At 38.3% G+C, this 20,666-nt stretch overlaps 1 protein-coding gene across 1 annotated transcript in view; it reads left to right on the forward strand.

The window, feature by feature from the left end:
• Positions 1–20,666, forward strand: part of LOC122788927 (pancreatic lipase-related protein 2-like) — a 264,799-nt gene that overhangs the window by 70,397 nt on the left and 173,736 nt on the right. The window contains exons 6-7 of the mRNA XM_044055961.1: positions 7,386–7,494; positions 20,266–20,385. Of these exons, the coding sequence (XP_043911896.1) occupies positions 7,386–7,494; positions 20,266–20,385 (229 nt within the window). The remainder of the gene's footprint in view (positions 1–7,385; positions 7,495–20,265; positions 20,386–20,666) is intronic.

The raw sequence follows: 20,666 nt of genomic DNA on the forward strand, positions 1-20,666 counted from the left end.
GAGTGTCAATGTTGTATGTTTCATGTGGTAGACACAGACAGCTTTTTTCTACCTGTATTAATCTAATTGTTAGTGTCAAAAGACAATGCTAAATTGGTGCATTAATAAAGATGCAGACAACCAGTCTTGTACCAACAGTTTTAATACAATAAAACATTCCATTCCAATGGAAAAAAACTCAAAGGAACTGAAATACACCCAATAAAAGGATAAAATTTTATTTATAACTTAATTTTTTTATTTGTTGTATTTCAGTTTCTTTGAGTATTCTTCCACAGTGGAATGGACTTTTTATTTGTATTTGTGGTTTTAGTTCTGATCTGGTATTTTGTCCAATTACAGTATTTTTATTTTATTTTTAGCTTTATTATAATGGAAATATCTTATATTTATTTACTTCACAAAAATCCTCTTTCCCAGTGTTTTTCAAATGATTCAGACTGATCAGCAATGCTTTTTAGCCAAGTCAGTAAGTTAAATAACAGGCAGACAATACAAGGTAAAAAAAAACATAAAGGCAAGAACTTTAATAATACATGTGATAACAAAATGAAGACAAACTAACAGAAGTTCACATAATGAGTGACAAACTACTTTAGAGACTTGCAAACAATACTTCGGCAGAGAATGATAATTTTGAGTAGGGTATTAATGTACAGGAAATGCCTACTGACAAATAAGTCAGACGCTTCACAGTAGCATACTAAAGCGCCATTAAACTCAGGCACTAAGGAAGTTAACAGCACTTTTCTTGTTTAGCGAGGGTAAAATTAAAATGAATACAGTATGTTAAAATAAAATGAAAACTGTGTGTGTGTGTGTGTGTGTGTGTGTGTGTGTGTGCATGTGTGTGTGTGCATGTGTGTGTGCACACGTGTGTGTGCGTGTGTGTGTGTGTGTATTCGTGTGTGTTTATGTATGTGTGTGTGTGATTATGTGCATGCATAAACATGAGAGTGAGATTGATTGAGCCATTATTTTATGCTTGCTAAACAGCTCTTTGGCTATTTATCCAGTGTAAAATAAAAGTAACTAATTATTTAAAAGAATAGAAAATTGTGTGCTTCTGCTTCTCTCTCTCTCTCTCTCTATATATATATATATATATATATATATGCATATATGTATGTATGTATGTATGTATATATATATATATATATATATATATATATATATATATATATATATATATATAGACACACACACACACACACACACACACACACACGTGTGTTTATGTGTATGTTTATGTCTGAGTGTATCCATAGCTGGTGTGTATGAAAGGGAAAGTTTATAGGGCTGTGTGTGTGTGTGTGTGTGTGTGTGTGCATGTGTCTCTGTGAGAGAGAGAGAGAGAGAGAGAGTGAGCGATTGAGCAATTTCAGCAGCAGTTAAGAGGTATGCATATCCCTCAACCTCATAGCTCAAGATATCAGATAAAGCCAAAAATATTGGAGGGATGCTTTAAAATAGGAACAGGTTTTAAATATTGTTCTAGTAAACTGAGAAAGTTACTAGAATAACATTTATTGTAACATTCATTTTCTGAAGGAAAATGAAGTCTGAAACTCAAATGTATGTCATTACTGAGTGACTTCAAACTCCAATGTTTTGCCTGTTAACCACAATTTTTTTGAAGAACAGACTAAAAATAAAATTAGATAAACATCTGGACATTCTTTGAAAATCTGGACAGCTGAGAGGTATGGAGGTAAGAAACATTTAATGCCTGGCATTATTAAGGTTAATCATTTCTTTTTAAAGCTACACTGCTAAATGTTTGTGTGCATTTGTGTGTGTGTATCTGTGACAGAGAGTGTGTGTAGACATTAAATAATTACTAAACTTATATTTTGGATGGAAAATTCTTCCTCCAAACAGAGGAATTATTTTACATCAAAAATATTAAATATATATCTATATCCATAGGCTTCCTTAGGCATAAGCCAACTAGATTGCCACCTAGGGTGCTGCTCCAGCAGGGGCACTTTTCCAGTACTCCAGATGGTGTAGGTAGACCAGGATGGAGGCACAGGGTGGTGTTGGGGGGGCTCTGTGGAGACCTTTTGCCTAGGGCACCAGTTGATTAAAGGCCAGTCCTGCATATATTTTGAAAAAAAAAAAACAACTACAAAACAATTTAACAAATAGCCTATTCTCTAAGTGCAATAATGCCCTCTAGTGTGTGTGTCACTGTGCAAATAACACCGTTCCAGGGGTGTAGAGACCCTTTACCTGCAGCGTTATGCCTCAGAATACCTGTGGGTATGAGTTATTTACACAGTAACATATACCCTTTTGGGTATTATTGCTTGTGTAACTTGATTTGTGAAATAGGCTTATCCCTTTAAGAAGTATATAAGTTAGGTTTTTGAATTAAATTTAAGTATGATGCATCTTCGGTATGCAATAAAATGATTATGTCTCCTCATTCAAAGGGTTTGTATTAGAAGTTGGAGAATGAAAAAACACTAATTTCTGCAGTTTGAATGCTGATGGAGAAACCCTTAAGGACTAGCTATATGTATGGTCTTTTCAATAAAACCTGATCAAATGTTTGAAATCATTAACAGAATGCGACAAGAAATCCACTATAATCAGGTATCTCAAAGTTGTATTTTTTTCTTACTATTTTTCTGTTGGAAGAATTGTGAGAACCTTTGGAATAATCCAGCACAATAAATGGGTCTCTAAACATGCTTAAAACCATTACAAAAACTTTGTAAATTACTTTTTTATGTCATAGAATATAGAGAACACTCCTGTATGAGAAATTTATTCTCTTAGTTGTGCTTAAAGCTTAAACAAAAGGAAATTTTTTTTTGTTTGAAGTAATCCACTGTTGTATTCCTGTAGGTATATTCCAACAGACAGCTAACCAGAATAGAATGTATACATTTTCAAAATCAAGCAATGAAAACCTGAAGCAGTCCTTCTTCGAGCTTTAAGTTGCCCGATTTATTCAAATTAATGAATGCTTTCAATTATCAGACTTATCAGATACAATGTTTCTTCCTGAAAAAAAAAAAATTACAATTCCAGCTGTTTAAATAACCCTAAACAAGAGGGTGTGGTGGAAAACAGCCCTTATAACTCTAGTCAATTTGGGCATCTAACCTACTGTAAAATATCTCCCCTACAGTGTCTACTAGCTGTCAATGGGTAACAAAGTTGTCACCCGCCCACATGCACTGTTACTACTGGATGCAACAATCCCAGCATCTGGTGCAGGGCTACCTGTAATGAGTGATGCAGGTAGGGCAGGAGGTGTGAAGGTGACTCTGGCAGGCTGGGACCCAGATGTGTTGGTTGTTTTTTGTGCTGGTAATGCCACTGCTGCTACTGCCAGCTGTTGGGGGGGGGGGGGGGCAGGTCATGCCTGAGGCAAGGGTGCAGTTCTTGATGTTCCTGCATATAATAGTAAAATAAATGGATAGATGCAAAATGATAAACAAAACAAATGTGTGTAAGAGAAGGTTTAGGGACCAAAAGGGTTGGTGTGAGAAAAATACAAATATAGTGAAAAAATGCAGCTGATTTGTACTTCTTGTATGTTTAAGTTATACTTATTGTACTTGATTTAACAACAAACACACACTTCCTAGTTTAAAAAGGCTATTACAGAAGTGATGGTGATTTATGAATGGCATCCTATATGAAACCGACCCGATACTACTTGTAATAGTAAAAGCTGTACATTATGAAACAACTATATTCATCCTGCTGCTCCCTTAGGTGCCCAGATATCCTCCTGTGCAGCTGCCATACCTCTCAGGTCTACTGATTTTCACAGGATGTCCAGATTGTTGCCTCATATTTTATTTCTGTTCATCATAATAATTATGATTTTCTGGCAAATCACTGCAGATTGAAGTCAGTAAAAAAATGGTGTACTTTTAGTTTCATACTTCATATCCTCCAGAAAATGCATGCTAACACAAGTTCTGTCATTGTAGCAACTATGTTTGAAGAGCAGTATATTTGAAATATGTCCCTATTTTAGGCTTTTGTCCCCCCCCCCCAATTATTTTAGGCTTTATCCATATTTCTTACATTAAGAGACTCAAAGGTATGGCAGCTGCCTGTCCACTGCAATGTCTTCAAGGGCTATACAGAGAAAAAGAGTAAAATGTGGATTATACACAGTGACCAGTTTATATGTGTAACTGATGTAAGTTCTACTTACAGTACATATGTGATGCCTGCTGTGTAACGTCTTCCTCCCAGTGGCCAAAAATGGCAGGATTACTATGTCTCATGCCACTGTATTGGTGAAGGCAATGGTCTCCCAAGAGGGAGACTGGTACAAAGGAACAAGGCTGGCAATTTTACTGCTTTCAACACCTTTAGAACAATGCCTAAAAAACAGGGAAACAGAAGTACACTGCGCACTCTTTTAAGAAATCCACCCATAAACCAAAGTCTTTCTGGAGTCTAATACCATGACAGGAATGCACCCCATTCACAAATCAAAGTACGCTTAAAATTCATGAAATTAGTATAGTTCCAGTCTTTGATGTTAGCCAGGAGTGCTCTTCTCAGCACTCACAATGTGCCCAGTAATGACTCCTTCTGCAATTCATATGGAGTTACATGTATTTGTAACATATATAAGTATGACTGTAAATTTGTTTTGAACCGTTGCTCCTACTACGATTGGAACTGTCTGGATATCCTTCTTCCACGTTGCTGTCTTTTCTTCCTGCAAAACCTGGTATTTTATGACTTTCTGTCTCTCTGTGCATAAGACACTGTAGTCACTGGGTGTAGAAATTTCAGTGATCAATGCTACTTTTGTCTTCTTTTCATGGATTACTATATCTGGTTTTCTCACATCTGTTTTTTGAACTGTTGGTAATGGCTGATTCCATGTGATATAACCTTCTTCATTTTCTATAATACTTTTTTTTTCATATTTCTGGTGTTTTTCAGCTACTTCACTATTATAATGTTTGCACAATCCCCAATGCAACAGTTCTGCCATATTATTATGCCTTCCAGTAAGTATACAGTCCTTCTGCCATTAGTATACCACAACCAGCAACAAGATGTACGACTGTTTCCAATTCTGTTTTACAAAACCTACATTCAGCTATTTCCCCTACATGTTTGGACTTTGTAAACAGACATGTCTATAGTCTACTATCTTGGGCTGACAATATTAAACTTTCATCTTTTCGTTTAAATTCACCTCTCCTTAACCATTAACTAATCATCGACTTCTCAGATTCATCACTTTCCCTCTGATAAAAGGGATTTTGTGAAAACACTGTTTATTGGATGACTGTTTTCCCTTGAAGCAGAAAACATATTTTCTCTTTGTTATAAAAGCATAAGCAAGCAGCCCCCTGAAGTCAAGACAATAAATCCAGGCTGAGAATATATCCAAAGATATGAATAAAGTCCACAGAAAATAAATCAGGTACCAGTTTAATAGAAGACACAAGCGCTTTCACATAGCTTCATCAGGTGTAACCATTTCATCTAAAAACACACCTTTATACATGTATTAATTGATCACATGACTGAAACTTTTAAAGAGACAAAGCTCATTTTATACTAATATGATATAAACAAATAAATAAATACAAATAACAAATACAAATAAAAATGTATAAACAGATAAATTATATATATGTATAAATATGAGTACTACTATTTTGTGTGTGTGTGTGTATACAAATATATGTATATATATATATATATATGGTTCTACCTGACATATATATATATATATATATATATATATATATATGTGTGTGTGTATATAAATTTACTATAATTTCACTGGCTCACACAACAGAGAATCATGGTTATGCTGAACAGAAACTATGAAATATTGTAAGTTTGTAAGACTCAAGAAAAAAATCTATTTTTAATCCTGCTGATCATCTTGGGCTACTAAACTTTCAGAAAAAAATGTGAGTCTGAAATTTGTCATATAGCTAATGGTGAATCACTGAAACATTTTTGTAGCTTAACTAGGATGTATCTACTTTGCTTTAAAAGACTGCCCCTGATAAGGTGATTTGTGTCATAAAACTAGATAAAGGTGGTGGGATATTTATTACGAGTCATCTACATTACATCCTTATCTATCTTATGAAGTTATTTCAGTGTTGCAGTTTCATGCATTGAGGCTCTTACAGCATATACACAATGCCCATTTTTATAATACTTTAGTGTTTGTCACAGCTGATGTGCACAATCTTTTTACAGTTATTCAACATAACATTGATATAAAATTGTATACTGATATGATTTCTTTGTATGACGAGCTCAGTAGTAGATGTTTTATATGATTTCCCTTTAGATTGATTTAATTTTGAACAATAATGTTTCAGTTTAAATGTGACTATTTCAAGCAGGTCTGGGCAGTTTTAACCCCCCCCCCATTCTTCCAAGCTACTTTTAGTAGGGTGGGAAATTAAATATCTGATACATATCTGGCAAATTCTCCATACTGGACTTATGCTGCATTGTAGTTACAGAATTTAGATGATATATTTATTTTATGGAGAGGAAGTGGTGCCTTAATTACTGTTTTTTTTTTTTTACTTATATACTTCAAGAGATTTGTTTTTAATTTGCCTTACACTGTATGTGATGCCACAACTAATTATTTGGATTTGGCTTAAAGATACTATTAACAGAAAGTTTCAGTCTTGAATTTAAAAACAGTGCTTTAATTAATGTTTTTTCTTTTTTTTACTTGTATACTTCGAGATTTTTTAAATTTGTCTTACACTGTATGTGAAGCCACAACTAATTATTTGGAATTGGCTTAAAGATACTATGAACAGAAAGTTTCAGTCTTGAATTTAAGAGAAGTCCACTTTTCATAACTGCTAGAAAAACATTATTACATTTTTATTGTGATTTTGCATATTATTTTGCGATATATACATTTTAAACTATATTGTTTTCTAAGAAGTGTTTTAAGTGTTGTCTGTTTCCTTTTGGGGGTATTTATTCACGTATCTTGGCATTCTTTTATTTTCTGATGAAATCTCTTTATCTTTGATATGAGAGCACTCAAAATTTAATTGTGGAATCTTACCATGGTCTGCTGTGATTTGTTCTAAGCTTTGGTTGGTGGTTGTATAGTTGGAAATTGTGTATTCTGCAAGAAAAAGCTATTGTGCATCTGATAAGAGAAAAAAAAGTTTGCAATTTATGATTCCAGCATTGAACTTTACTACCACAAGGAATAACACATAAAAATATAAATATGTAAACCAAGAATATCAAGATAGTGTTTGCATGTTAAAAAATACATTTATAATGAGTTGCACGAGCGACTGTCAGATGATTAATGATTTAAATTTCACCAACAGAAAATACATGAGAACCAGCCTTTGATTCCGTGTGCTTTTTTCCCTTAGTCTAATTTTGGACAAAACATTTCTGACGTTCATGTAATTGGACACAGCCTTGGGGCACATGCGGCAGGAGAAGCAGGGAAAAGGACACCTGGCTTAGGAAGAATAACAGGTAACGTAACTTATCCCAGCGCGTTAAATCAGTTATTTCATCCCAGCGTGTTAAATCAGTTATTTCATTTCTCAGTGCATTATAACTTTCTATGTATTATTAGTACTACACAAACTGAGGCAGTAGAAAATGACGTTTCGCACACTGGTTATGAATCTAGTAGACAGTGCTGCAGTAGTTAATGCTTCCTACATCCTGACAAGTACAAATCCCCCCCCCCACCAATAATGCACTACATACTGCAAAATATACACATACATACTCGCTTTACTATTTTCTCAGCCTGTATTTCTGGTTTTACTAGTGATATGGAAAAATCAATGATGTTTTCGTATGTTAGGTATGGCTTTGAGAATGCATTTCACCTTACTTTTGCTGAGCTGAAAGTCTGAATTATTTTATCTTTATGTCCTTATCAGCAACTGAGAAGTTACAGTTCATTACCAAGGCTCTTAAGTGTTCCAGCACAACACCCCTCAAATGAAAACTGGAACAGCCACAAAGGTTTGATACAAAAAGAATACAGGGAGTAAATACAATGTCCTAAAGTGATTGCCTCAAAGCCTTGTCTATTTACTCTGTATCATACAGACTTCTGAGAGGTGAGCTTTGCCTGGCATACAAGGTATCCCTGGACCCAGTTTTGATGAATCTTTTGCACATCTGCAAAATAAACAGCATCAGAACTGCTCAACTAAAAGTTCTAAATTTTGCTTGCAATATAAATAGGACATGTTGGACACATAGATATGCTTCACAGAGAATTCCCAATCTCTGGAACAGACTCCCCATCCATGTGTAGCAGAGTTCCTCCATATCCCCATTTAAGAGCAACTTGGACCAATGGATGAGTAATAGAAAATTCACCTCTGGTCTGGATCCTATGCCCCTGATGGACATAGGCAGTCAGTAAATCACCCCTGTAAATCAAATAAAATCAAATTTGTGGGTTAAATTTGGGTTGCATGGTTAGGCTTTTTACGGTAATAGTGGTTGCTAGTTTAGTATACAGCTATGAACCTATGGAAAAAAATTCACATTGTGTGTTTTTTTTGATCAAAAGTGTTCTAGCATACACCTATAAACGTATGGAAAAAAATGACAGTGTGTGTTTTTCTTAGATTGAAAGTGTTCTTGTGCATCAGCAAATTTGTCATTAGGATGTGAAATGGCCATAATATCTGATAAATGTGTCTTGCTATACATTATTTAGTTTTTTTCTTCATTTGTTGACTGGGGAAGTCCACCTGAGCACAAAGGTTCATCTCCAGAGGAGACCTGGGAGAAAATCTCCAGTACATGCAATTCAATCAACATATTTTAAGTTATATTGTATCAACAATGTCAGGCAGAATACAATTAAAATACATTTTATAATGTCAAAATAAATGTTAGATCTTGGGGTGTGGCATAACTTCTAAGTCTTGTTCACCCTTCTCTTCCTCTGTGATCATGTATTACACTTTAACACAGTCCTAGTCAAATATTCTCACACTTGACATATCTAGTGCCCTTTCTCCATGATATACTCTTTACTTAGAGAAGACTGGATAATTATACTTTAGCTGTGTGGGTCTACTAATAATATGCCCCATTACTAGTTCTATTAGCATTCTGCCTCATTACTAGTTCTACTCTGGCCTATATACATTTTGCTTTTAAAGAAGGCTACATAACTGCTTCTTGACATGCTTGTAGTTCACTTTTCTGACTACAAGCTTCAGGTACATCTGCATATTCAGTTTAAAAAGAATAAAATGAACTTTATATAAGTTTTAAGTGTTTTACTTAGTTTATGTTTTAGCATTATAGAGAGCTTGAGCCTCATTATCAGTTTGAGTATTGTACTATCTGGAAGTGTATTTCACAAAGCTGACACGGTGCAGTGCACATGCTTTAGGTAAATGTTATAGCACAACGTTTTAATTCTGTTAGAAGCAGATGTCATATATACTGAGCCAAAGTTTTTTAACAGGTTCAGATCTGCAATGATTGTAATGTAACTGTAGTAAGAATCTTTGTGTTCAACATCTTTGTATCCTGTATAGGAAGGGTTAAAATGTGAAACTACATTGCGTGCAAAGAAATAAGCTAAAATGAGTTGTTTTTCTTATAAGGAATTTGCTGACCAGAAAGGAATGCGCAGATGCTACTTTTGTCCAGGCACAGGCCTATCTTGGGACTGACCTCTGACCAAGGAGGAGTGCATAGATGTTACCTTGATGTAGGCACCAACTTATCTTGTGTCTGACTTTTTTACCATCTAAGGCTCCAGTGAGTGAATTTATAGCCTTGACTGAAATTCCTTGTCGAGTAACCAGCTGCTGTGTATGCACAAAAGAGGGTATAAAAACCCATGTAAAGTGTGTAGAAATTAGACTGCTGACAACCAAGAACTTTGTGGCAGGTCTCCATGCATGTAAAATAAACTCTTTTTTGGCCTACCTTTTTTGCTGCGTGATTCTTCCAGTATATGTTAAGAGTATTAAAATCTTTTGACATTTCTGGCGCCCAAGAATGTGGGGCCACCTCTTCACGGTATGAATCGCATAAGAGGGACTGAAAAACCTGTACAGGAAGGGGAGAACGAATCCTCGGGCTCCCTTGAACGGAAAGACTTCCGACGAAGAAGTCGTAAGTAGAGGCCAGTCACTCTTAGATTCTATCCGTGGGACGGTGACGAATGAGGGCGGAAGATCCGCAGTAAGGTAAGCTTTTTTATTTGTAAAAGTTTTTTTTTTAAAAAGGGACTAGTCATAAAGGAATTTCTTTTGTTTAAAATTTTACAAAAGACCGGTAGAGATCTCAGGAAAAGGAAACAGTTTTTCTTTTAAATAAGAAAAATGGGAACAGGAAGCAGTTGTTGTGTTAGGAAGGGCTGCTTAAATAAAAGGACTGAGGATGAGGAATATATGTTTAAATTACATCCGAAAAACTTGAAATATATGAAAGAATGGAAGAAAGACTATGGGTTTAGTGGTACCTTAAATAAATCAGAATGTCAAAATCTAGTGAGAGACCTGCACAGGGACACAGGAGGTAAGGTTAAGAAACAAAAAAAGGTAGGATTTCCTCAAGCACAGAAATGGTTAGAAGAAGCAAATAAGAGACATAGGGAACAATTTTCAAATAAGGGAGATGGTGGCTCGAGTGCAAAAGATGCATTTTTTGTCCGAAAAGAGGATGACGAGACATCTGTTGCCTGTCGTAGACCGACAGCCCCGCCCTTGTATCCCGAAGTTAGAAAAGACATGGTTAGTCCACCCCAGTATCAGGAAGATGACACAGAGAATCAGGATAAAACTATACCCCCCGTAGTACTGACAAAACAAGTAGGTGAAACCCTGGAACTCCGGAACCGTAATATAGATAAATCAGAATGGACGTGTAAGGAAGCTGAAATGCAAGAAACTGAATCAAATATAGTATCTACAGACTCATATCCCCTTATAGAAGTAGCAAACCCACAGGCAGGAACACCCGGTCAAGGTCCCACTATTTTAGTTTACCGACCTTGGACACGGGAAGACATCCGAAAAGCTGTGGAGGGCATACCACACCCAAAATTAGACATGACTAAATTTTGCGATGACATTGCAGGTATGATGGAAAGTTACAAATTAAATTCCGTTGAAGTGGAACAGGTAATACGCCAAATCTTAGGACCAGATTGGCACTTAATTTGTGGGAATTGGGATCCCCTGACTAGGATAGATAGTAAACCACGTGCCTTTGAGTCTGAATCATATAAGACACAAACACAGGACTTGCTAAAGCGTATTATGAAACAGTGGAAGCCTAAGGCAGATTGGACTTGTATTAATCAGTGTGTACAAACTGAAGATGAAAAAGTAGATCATTATTTACAAAGACTTAACCAGTGCTTTGATAACCATAGTGGAATAGACAAACCACCCAATCAAGAAAAGGATTCACCTTATGAACAACAGTTAAAAAATGCCTTTTTAAAAGGATGTAGAACTGCAATCAGTAACTTTATTCACAAACATATGATAGACCATAGGACGGCACGTCTGCAACCCTTACTGGAGTATGCAAGACATGCAGAAAAATATTTAGAAGAAAGGAAAAGGAAACAAGCTCAAACCTTTACGGTGAGTGAAGATGGGACACTTATGCTACTGCAAGGTCCGACTAACAGGGGTAGAGGAAGGGGCAGAGGCAGGGGTAGAGGAAGAGGGAATGTGGGACATTCTGAAGATTATGAAGGCAGACAGAAAAGAGGAGAATGTTTCAAATGTAGTAAAAAGGGACATTTTGCAAGGGATTGCCAGTCTTCTGAAAGAGCTAAAACCACCCCGGATCACGAGTCAGCATGACTATATGATGGTGGTGGAGGTGAATCAGACCCGGACAAAAAGGCTGATGGGCCAGACTCAATAAGGCAGAGTGAAGAGGAAGCTTTTGAAGACGTAAACGAAGAGGGTAAGGGAGAATGTGCAGGATGGGAGAATGAAGTGACTGATTTTTCAGACGAAGGCGAATATCAGGTTGTTAATTTAACAGCGCTGGCTGTAACTATGCAGCTAGAGGCACAACCGATTATCACACTTCAAGTGGAAGGGAAGGATGTAGAATTTTTGTGTGATTCAGGGGCCTCCAGGACCCTGCTAAAAACCTCTGCAGTGCCATCTGATGTAACTTCTGATGACTATGTATTAGTCAAGGCAGCCAATGGCCGCATTTATAAAGAACCACTATCTAAACCCTTATGGTTCACGGACCCTGAAACTAACCAAACTATCAGGTTTCGAGTCATTATTTCCAAAATTTGCCCTGTAAACTTATTAGGGAGAGATTTGATGCACGTGTTTGGCATAGCAGCTGTGCCGACTGCATCAGGGATTCTAGCCAAACGAGTAGAAATTCAAGATGTTATGTTGCAGGTGGGGCAGGGTGATTTACACTACTGGTACAGTAATGATCTTGTTGAAACTGGACCACAAAATTTAGTAAATGAGCTAACTAATTTGGCCTTAAACAAATATTGCACACAACCGCCAGTGGTAGCTAAACAACTACACTGTACAATATACTACAGAAAGTATGTGGGACCAGACGACAAATATGAGGAGCAATTCTTTAAACACAAGGTCACAAAAATCTTGTTACAGAATCTATATTGGGATAAAGCAGGAAATTCTGCAGTTACATGCAGTCTTACAAAAGATATGCAGTTACTTTTTCGCAATAATTCTATTGCACATGTCTCTGTAACAAGGGAAGAACAAATGGCATGGTATTTGGTGGGGAGGAAAGTTACTGAATGGGCTAAAATGACGCCAGAACAGTTGGTATGTAAAGGCGTACAGGTACAAAGACTAAATTGGGTCACCCAGGCTAGACCAACAGTGCACCTCCGCGAAGACAGGCTAACGCCACCCGAGGGAGGGCCATTCTGACTATATCTCCTAACCCCGCAGGAAGAATTAAAGTTACAATCAGTGCCAGACTCCTTATGGTCCCGCGGGCAACATGACATTGGGCTAATAAGAACAGCAGGACAGGTTAAAATAACTCCAAAATCCGATTTTAGACCTCACAAGCGTCAGTATCCGTTAAGTAAAAAGGCAGAAGAAGGCATTCTACCAGTGATCACGGCTCTATTACAAGCTGGGGTTTTAATTCCATGCTCAGATTCACCGTGTAACACACCCTTGTTCCCAGTAAGGAAACCGGATGGGACCTGGAGAATGGTACAGGATCTGCAGGCTGTGAATGCTGCTGTGGTACCAAGGGCTCCTATGGTCCCAGATCCATCTGTTTTGTTAAATGATATCCTTCCCACAGATAAGTATTTTTCTGTCATTGATATCAGTAACGCATTTTTTTCCATCCCTCTACAGGAAGCTAGTAGGTTTTGGTTCGCTTTTACGTTCATGAGCAAGCGGTACACCTACACAAGGCTGCCGCAGGGATATTGTGAAAGCCCTACAATCTTTTCGCAAGAAATGTCAACAAACCTGGCGCAGTTTCAACCGGAGCATGGCTGTCATCTACTGTTATACGTGGATGACATCTTACTGGCTGCACCCACGGAGGCTGTCTGTGAGTCCAAAACTATTTGGTTATTGCATTTCTTGGCGAAAGAGGGACATAAGGTAAACAAATCTAAATTACAATTTTGTAAAGCTGAAGTACGATATCTAGGCTATACCATTTCAAATGCTGGTAGACAACTGGATAGCTGTAGAAAAGAAGCTATTTTACAGGCACCAATGCCCAGTACAAAAAAAGAAATGATGTCATTTTTAGGAATAACTAACTTTTGTCGTAGTTGGATTCCCAATTATGCAGAGGAAGTGAGTCCACTTTCAGAACTTATTTTTGCACTTCCCATGGCAGCACATGACGCGCTGCAATGGACAGATAAGGCAATACAGGCATTTACTAGGGTAAAGCAACTGATAGCAGGATCTGCAACACTTAGCTTAACCTGACTATACAAAACCTTTTGTTCAGACAGTAGATTGTAAGCAGGGCTTTATGACATCGGTTCTGTTGCAAACTTATGGGGATAAGTTGAGACCATTAGCTTTTTATTCCAGTAAACTGGACACAGTGGCACGATCGTTGCCACACTGTGTACAAGCAGTAGTCGCAGCTGCACTGGCCGTGCAGGCATCTACAACCCTAGTTTTGTTTCATGACCTTACTTTACGGGTACCGCACTCTGTCGCGGTAATACTTCTACAGGATAAAGTTACCTTTCTCTCTCCTAGCAGACATTTGTCCTGCATGACAATGTTACTATCGCAACCACACATGACCATTGAGCGATGCACCACTCTTAATCCAGCCACGCTGTTACCTACAGCTGATGACGGTGCCCCTCACGTGTGTTTAGACTTAATAGACTCTAATGTCTTACCAAGACCAGACCTTAAAGATCAGCCTTTGGCAAATTCAGATTGGACCCTGTTCGTAGATGGGTCAGCACGTAAGAATGAGGCAGGTATTACACAAGTGGGTTATGCAGTCACAACTGAGACTAAGGTACTAGAGGCAAAACCTCTCCCCAGGAACCTGTCCGCACAAGCGGCCGAATTGATTGCTTTGACCAGAGCATGTACCATTTCCAAGGATAAGGCAGCTACTATCTACACAGATAGTCAGTATGCTTTTTCCATGGTCCATGTCTTTGCACAGCAATGGAAAAATAGGGGAATGGTTACGGCCTCAGGAAAGGAAATAACCCACAAGGATTTAATCCTTAGCCTCTTACAAGCTGTCCAACTGCCACGGGGATTGGCCATCTGTAAGTGCGCAGCACACACAAATGCCAAGGATCCAGTATCACTTGGAAATGCACTAGCTGACAAAACTGCAAAAAGTGTAGCCTTAACCTCTACTTTTGCACTCAAGACCACACAGAAGGAACTTCATCCTACAGATAAATTTGATCTACAAACTTTACAAGTAATGCAGGAACTTAGTACAGTTCAGGAAAAACAGCGATGGGTTAAATATGGGGCTATTCAGAAGCAAGGAGTTTTTGTAGGTCCAAATGATAAGTATGTCTTGCCAACAAACCTTTTTAGGTATGCCTCATTAGTGACGCATGGCCCATCTCATCTGGGCCCTGCTGCTATGGGTCAAATGACCCAGCAAATTTTCTGGACCAAGGGCTTTATAGCATATGCTAAATTATTTTGTTTATCGTGCCTGCTTTGTGCACGATACCATGGTGGTGGGGTACGGATCACTCCAGCAGCTTTCCCGCTGCCTCCGTATCCATTTCACACAATCTGTATGGATTTTATTGAACTAACTCCTGTTCAACAAAAGCGATTTGTATTAGTCATTATTGATGCTTTTACAAAATGGGTTGAAGCTTTTCCAGTAACACATCCAGATGCCCTGTCGGTAGCCAAGGCCCTTACGAATAATATTATCCCTCATTTTGGGCTACCCACACGCATCTATTCTGATAATGGCACACATTTTGTAAACCAAGTTATTCAAAAGCTGGCTGCCGTTTTTCAGATTGAACTAAAACATCACTGTGCCTACCACCCACAGTCAGCAGGGCTGGTTGAACGCCATAATGGCATTCTCAAAGGCAAGTTACGTAAACTCATGGCCGAGACACATCAGTCTTGGATAAACTGCTTACCTCTGGCACTCCTGTCCATGCGCACCACTCCCACTTCAAAAGGGGTCACACCATTTGAACTACTATATGGGAGACCTTATTACGTCCCACAGTGGCAAGGTCTTTTGCCTGCGGAACGTGAGGGGGGTGAAGAGATAGCACATTACATGAGGAAAATGCTGACAAAAACTAACACTTCTCTAACGAATTATTATTTTTCAGATCAGAAGAACAACAGGATCCTGGAAGTGAAGGCTGGCGAGTGGGTGTGGATTAAAATTGTTAAAAGAAAGATGTGGGCCTCTCCGAAGTGGGAAGGTCCATACCAGGTTTTGATTTCGACACCCACAGCAGTTCGAATAAAGGAGCGAACATCTTGGATCCACCTGACACATTGCAAGATTGTCAGGAAATTTGAGTTGGAAAAGAATTTGAGTTCCCCTGAGGAACACTGATTAGTAGTAATCCTGTTTTTGTATGAACTTTTCTGACTGTTGTAGCAATGCAGGAAAATACCGGAAGGGAGCAGCCTTTCCCACAAAGGCATTGTAAAATAATTTTGTTATTAGTGATTGTAAGTGTTGTTTTTCTGTTTTGGCCATTTTTATTTTCACACGAAACTAGCCAAACAAAGAGAGATGAAAATACAGCTTGGCATCCACCTTTTAACACGTATCAGGCTATTAAATATGCATATGCTTTGTCTTTTAATGTTTCAAATTGTTGGATATGCACAGCTATCCCAACTGTACATGGTGGTCTGATGTTAGGTACAGTCCCTTTGGGGGCAAATGATACATGGACCAATTTACTATTTGAAACTTCAGAGGTAGCCTTAAGGGACAAAATAGCATTACCCCTCATGGGTCATCAAAATGGAACTGTATGTTTTCAGAGATCTGGAAAAATTAAGGTTGGATGGAGTCAATGTAATGTAACCATAATTCATAACTGTACAATAGAAGGGCACTGTGCAACAAGTTTCAAGCCTATAAGAGTGCTTATTAATAGTACAGGGCTTATTAACGTCACAAGCTTTGTTGAAAAAATGTTATCTGTGTATGATCTTTTGTTTAAAGGGCTACAAGACAAAGGAAATCATTCTATTCCAGTAAATATCACCCTTAAGGTGAATGATTATTTTATCTGTGGTAAAAAAGCATACAAATGGTTGCCAAGGAATTGGTCAGGCAGTTGTTTTTTGGGCTATTTAGCACCAGCTATAAGACACACACTTTCTCTTCCCCATGGTAAAATACGAAATGTACGTGCTGTAAATAAACCTGTTAATCCCGTAGGTAACATTGATGCCTCCTGGATCTATCATCACGATTTGGCCCACAGTAGCAGCAAGGGACTGTCACACATGGACTTGGGCGATGATATTATTTCTTGGGCTGGTATTCTTCCAGCCTATGGGACAGTAAAATCTATTTGGGAGCTCAGAAAACTGTCAAAACTGTTAGAAACTCTGAGCAATGCAACTTTTTCTGCGCTAGAGTTGGTGACGGATGAGCTAACTGCAATGAGGACTGTAGTGTTGCAGAATCGGATGGCGCTCGATTTCACCCTAGCGGCGAAAGGAGGTACTTGCGCTCTTATCCAGGAGGAGTGTTGTTCTTTTATTCCCGATAATGAGCACAATATAGACAGTCATTTGGAGATCTTACAACAAGTTTCTGAACTTACAAAACCAGGACAGAATCCATTGACTGACTTTTTCCAGAATTGGTTTGGAAATTGGGGAACAGTATTTATGAATGTCTTAACTGCTGTATGTGTTGGTGCCATTATATTCCTACTGTTGGGTTGTTGTTGCATTCCTTGCATCTGAATGATAATATCAAGTGTATTGTCTGCCAATGCAACTAAAGCTTATTATTCTGAATATACAGAAAATGAAGCATGCGAAAAACTGTATGAATAAAATGTATTACGGGGGATACAAAGTGTTGTGAGGGGGGAAATGTAAGAATCTTTGTGTTCAACATCTTTGTATCCTGTATAGGAAGGGTTAAAATGTGAAACTACATTGCGTGCAAAGAAATAAGCTAAAATGAGTTGTTTTTCTTGTAAGGAATTTGCTGACCAGAAAGGAATGCACAGATGCTACTTTTGTCCAGGCACAGGCCTATCTTGGGACTGACCTCTGACCAAGGAGGAGTGCATAGATGTTACCTTGATGTAGGCACCAACTTATCTTGTGTCTGACTTTTTACCATCTAAGGCTCCAGTGAGTGAATTTATAGCCTTGACTGAAATTCCTTGTCTAGTAATCAGCTGCTGTGTATGCACAAAAGAGGGTATAAAAACCCATGTAAAGTGTGTAGAAATTAGACTGCTGACAACCAAGAACTTTGTGGCAGGTCTCCATGCATGTAAAATAAACTCTTTTTTGGCCTACCTTTTTTGCTGCGTGATTCTTCCAGTATATGTTAAGAGTATTAAAATCTTTTGACAGTAACTTGAGGGTGCGACCTTGGAATATGTTATACTAGTTAAACGGGTGCGACCTTGGAATATGTTATACTAGTTAAACGGGTGCGACCTTGGAATATGTTATACTAGTTAAACGGTGCGACCTTGGAATATGTTATACTAGTTAAACGGGTGCGACCTTGGAATATATTATACTAGTTAAATGGGTGCGACCTTGGAATATGTTATACTAGTTAAACGGGTGCGACCTTAGAATATGTTATACTAGTTAAACGGGTGCGACCTTGGAATATGTTATACTAGTTAAACGGGTGCGACCTTGGAATATGTTATACTAGTTAAACGGTGCGACCTTGGAATATGTTATACTAGTTAAACGGGTGCGACCTTGGAATATGTTATACTAGTTAAACGGGTGCGACCTTGGAATATGTTATACTAGTTAAACGGGTGCGACCTTGGAATATGTTATACTAGTTAAACAGGTGCGACCTTGGAATATGTTATACTAGTTAAACGGGTGCGACCTTGGAATATGTTATACTAGTTAAATGGGTGCGACCTTGGAATATGTTATACTAGTTACACAAGTGTAAGGGGCTTCTTTCACTTTCGGCTGCATACTCAAACCTGTTTAATGGAAGGAGCTCACTGTGTTGGTGCTGATTGACAGGTGATTCCATGACGTGTGCCACAGTCAGAAAAACATAAAGAAGTCACAAAAGGGTGCCACTTTCAAACTTTTTCTAAGTGTAAGATAAAAAGTATGAGAGTGGTTGGACTGGTTACTGGCATCCATTTATTTATTTACTTTTATGGCATTCTTTGCTCCTGCAACATGTGGACCATCAGCACCCTCCCAGTCAGTCAGTTCATTTGTTTCCCATCGCGGACCTCAGGGTTGACTAGGGGTGTCCCATTGGTTTGATGTAAGTGTATGGCCCTTTTTACAATTCTTCCATGCTAGGTTGCATTTTGGCTTATTAAAGCAATACTTTAAGTATTGATGGATGGGATGATAATTTTCTATACATATGCTACATCCCCCTCTGCTTAATATCATCACTCCTCCAATTAGTCATAGTCCATTCATTCCCACATCACCAGGGTGATAGCTGGTTGGGTGAAGCCATCATCCAGGGATACATAAAGGTTGCTCATACTCTGGCCATGTACTGGCCATAAGTCTTCCCTGCAGCCCGCTGCCCAGTGAATTGTGTACCAGTCCATTACCTCTGATCATCCCAATCAATCTCCCAAGGGCTCACAGGAGAGAGCCAATACCACCATCATCCCCTACCCTGTAATCTTTAGGTCCATCTGATGGCTTCATCACTTCTTCATAGATGCCACCCACTCACAGGTTAGGACTTAGTAGAAATTACTACCTGTACCTGTCATGGCTGTTGTGAGCACTCATGCCACTGTGAGAGTGGGAGTGCTACTATGTTCTCCACGGTATGTGCCTGCCTCCATCCATATGCTAATAACAACTACTATCACTGGCTTGGAAGTGCCAAGCCCACAGACACACTCCTGACTATTATTGGCATCTTGCAAGCTTCTGCTTAGCAGGAGACAATCACTGACCCAAATCACCACTCCTACACCCTTACAGGGGTGTGCTGACTTACCTGCTCATTCTTATCCTCCTTTGCCTATGTCTTCCAACAGCCAAGCTGCTATTCAGACTTAGGCTGTTTGGGCCATAATCAGGGCTTTATCTTTCTATGCCATGGAGCCATAACTTAGGGAATATGTGGACTGAAGAATTTTTTACATATTCCTCTACTTGCATCTAAAACATCACTTACACACAGTATGTAAAAGTCTTATCAGCATTTTTGAGTGCAACTTCTTTTTCAAGCATTAAATGAAGGCATTTAGAAAACTGGTTTTACAATCTCATTAAGTTCTAATGGAAGGTGCAACTCGTAAAAATGTTGTCTTAAAATCTGGTTAGAAAGTTTACAATACAACAAAATTTAGATACAGCTAAAGTTGTTAGAAGTATGACTTGCATCCATAATAATGTATGTGGCATTGTTTGCATGATTTTTATATTTCCAAGAGCTGGCAAGCAAGGCTACATCTGAGGGATGTGCTCCAGTGCTCTACACAGAAGAGTCCAGTAATTGCTTACATATTTCAGAAGAAACACTTGACGAGTCATGTTTTAGTGCCACCTGAATTAATTTTACATTATTTTTATTTAGGCTTGGATCCTGCTGAACCTTATTTCCAAGACACCCCACCTGAAGTGAGGCTTGATCCAACAGATGCAAACTTTGTGGATGTCATCCATACAGATACAGCACCCATAATTCCATACCTTGGTAAGCAACTATCAGCCCCAGTATATTTCTGGTCTCGTGCTTACCAGTGTTTACGTTGACTTTCATTTTAAAGAACTGATTTCAGTTATGATATGAAACTAAGTGATTCTGAGTAAATCAACAAAGGTTGTGTATTATAATGGGTCTACTACCGGAGATCAAAATTACACTATTTCGAAATCCAGTAGTTGATACCCACTAACATGAAAGTGCACTTCACCAAAAGTGCACTTTCGCAAACACTACTAGAATGAACGGGCAATGTCCTCCACTGTGGTGTG

Source organism: Protopterus annectens, chromosome 14.part0 (assembly GCF_019279795.1).
Source record: "Protopterus annectens isolate FY-2018-M chromosome 14.part0, PAN1.0, whole genome shotgun sequence".
Taxonomy (NCBI): domain Eukaryota; kingdom Metazoa; phylum Chordata; order Ceratodontiformes; family Protopteridae; genus Protopterus; species Protopterus annectens.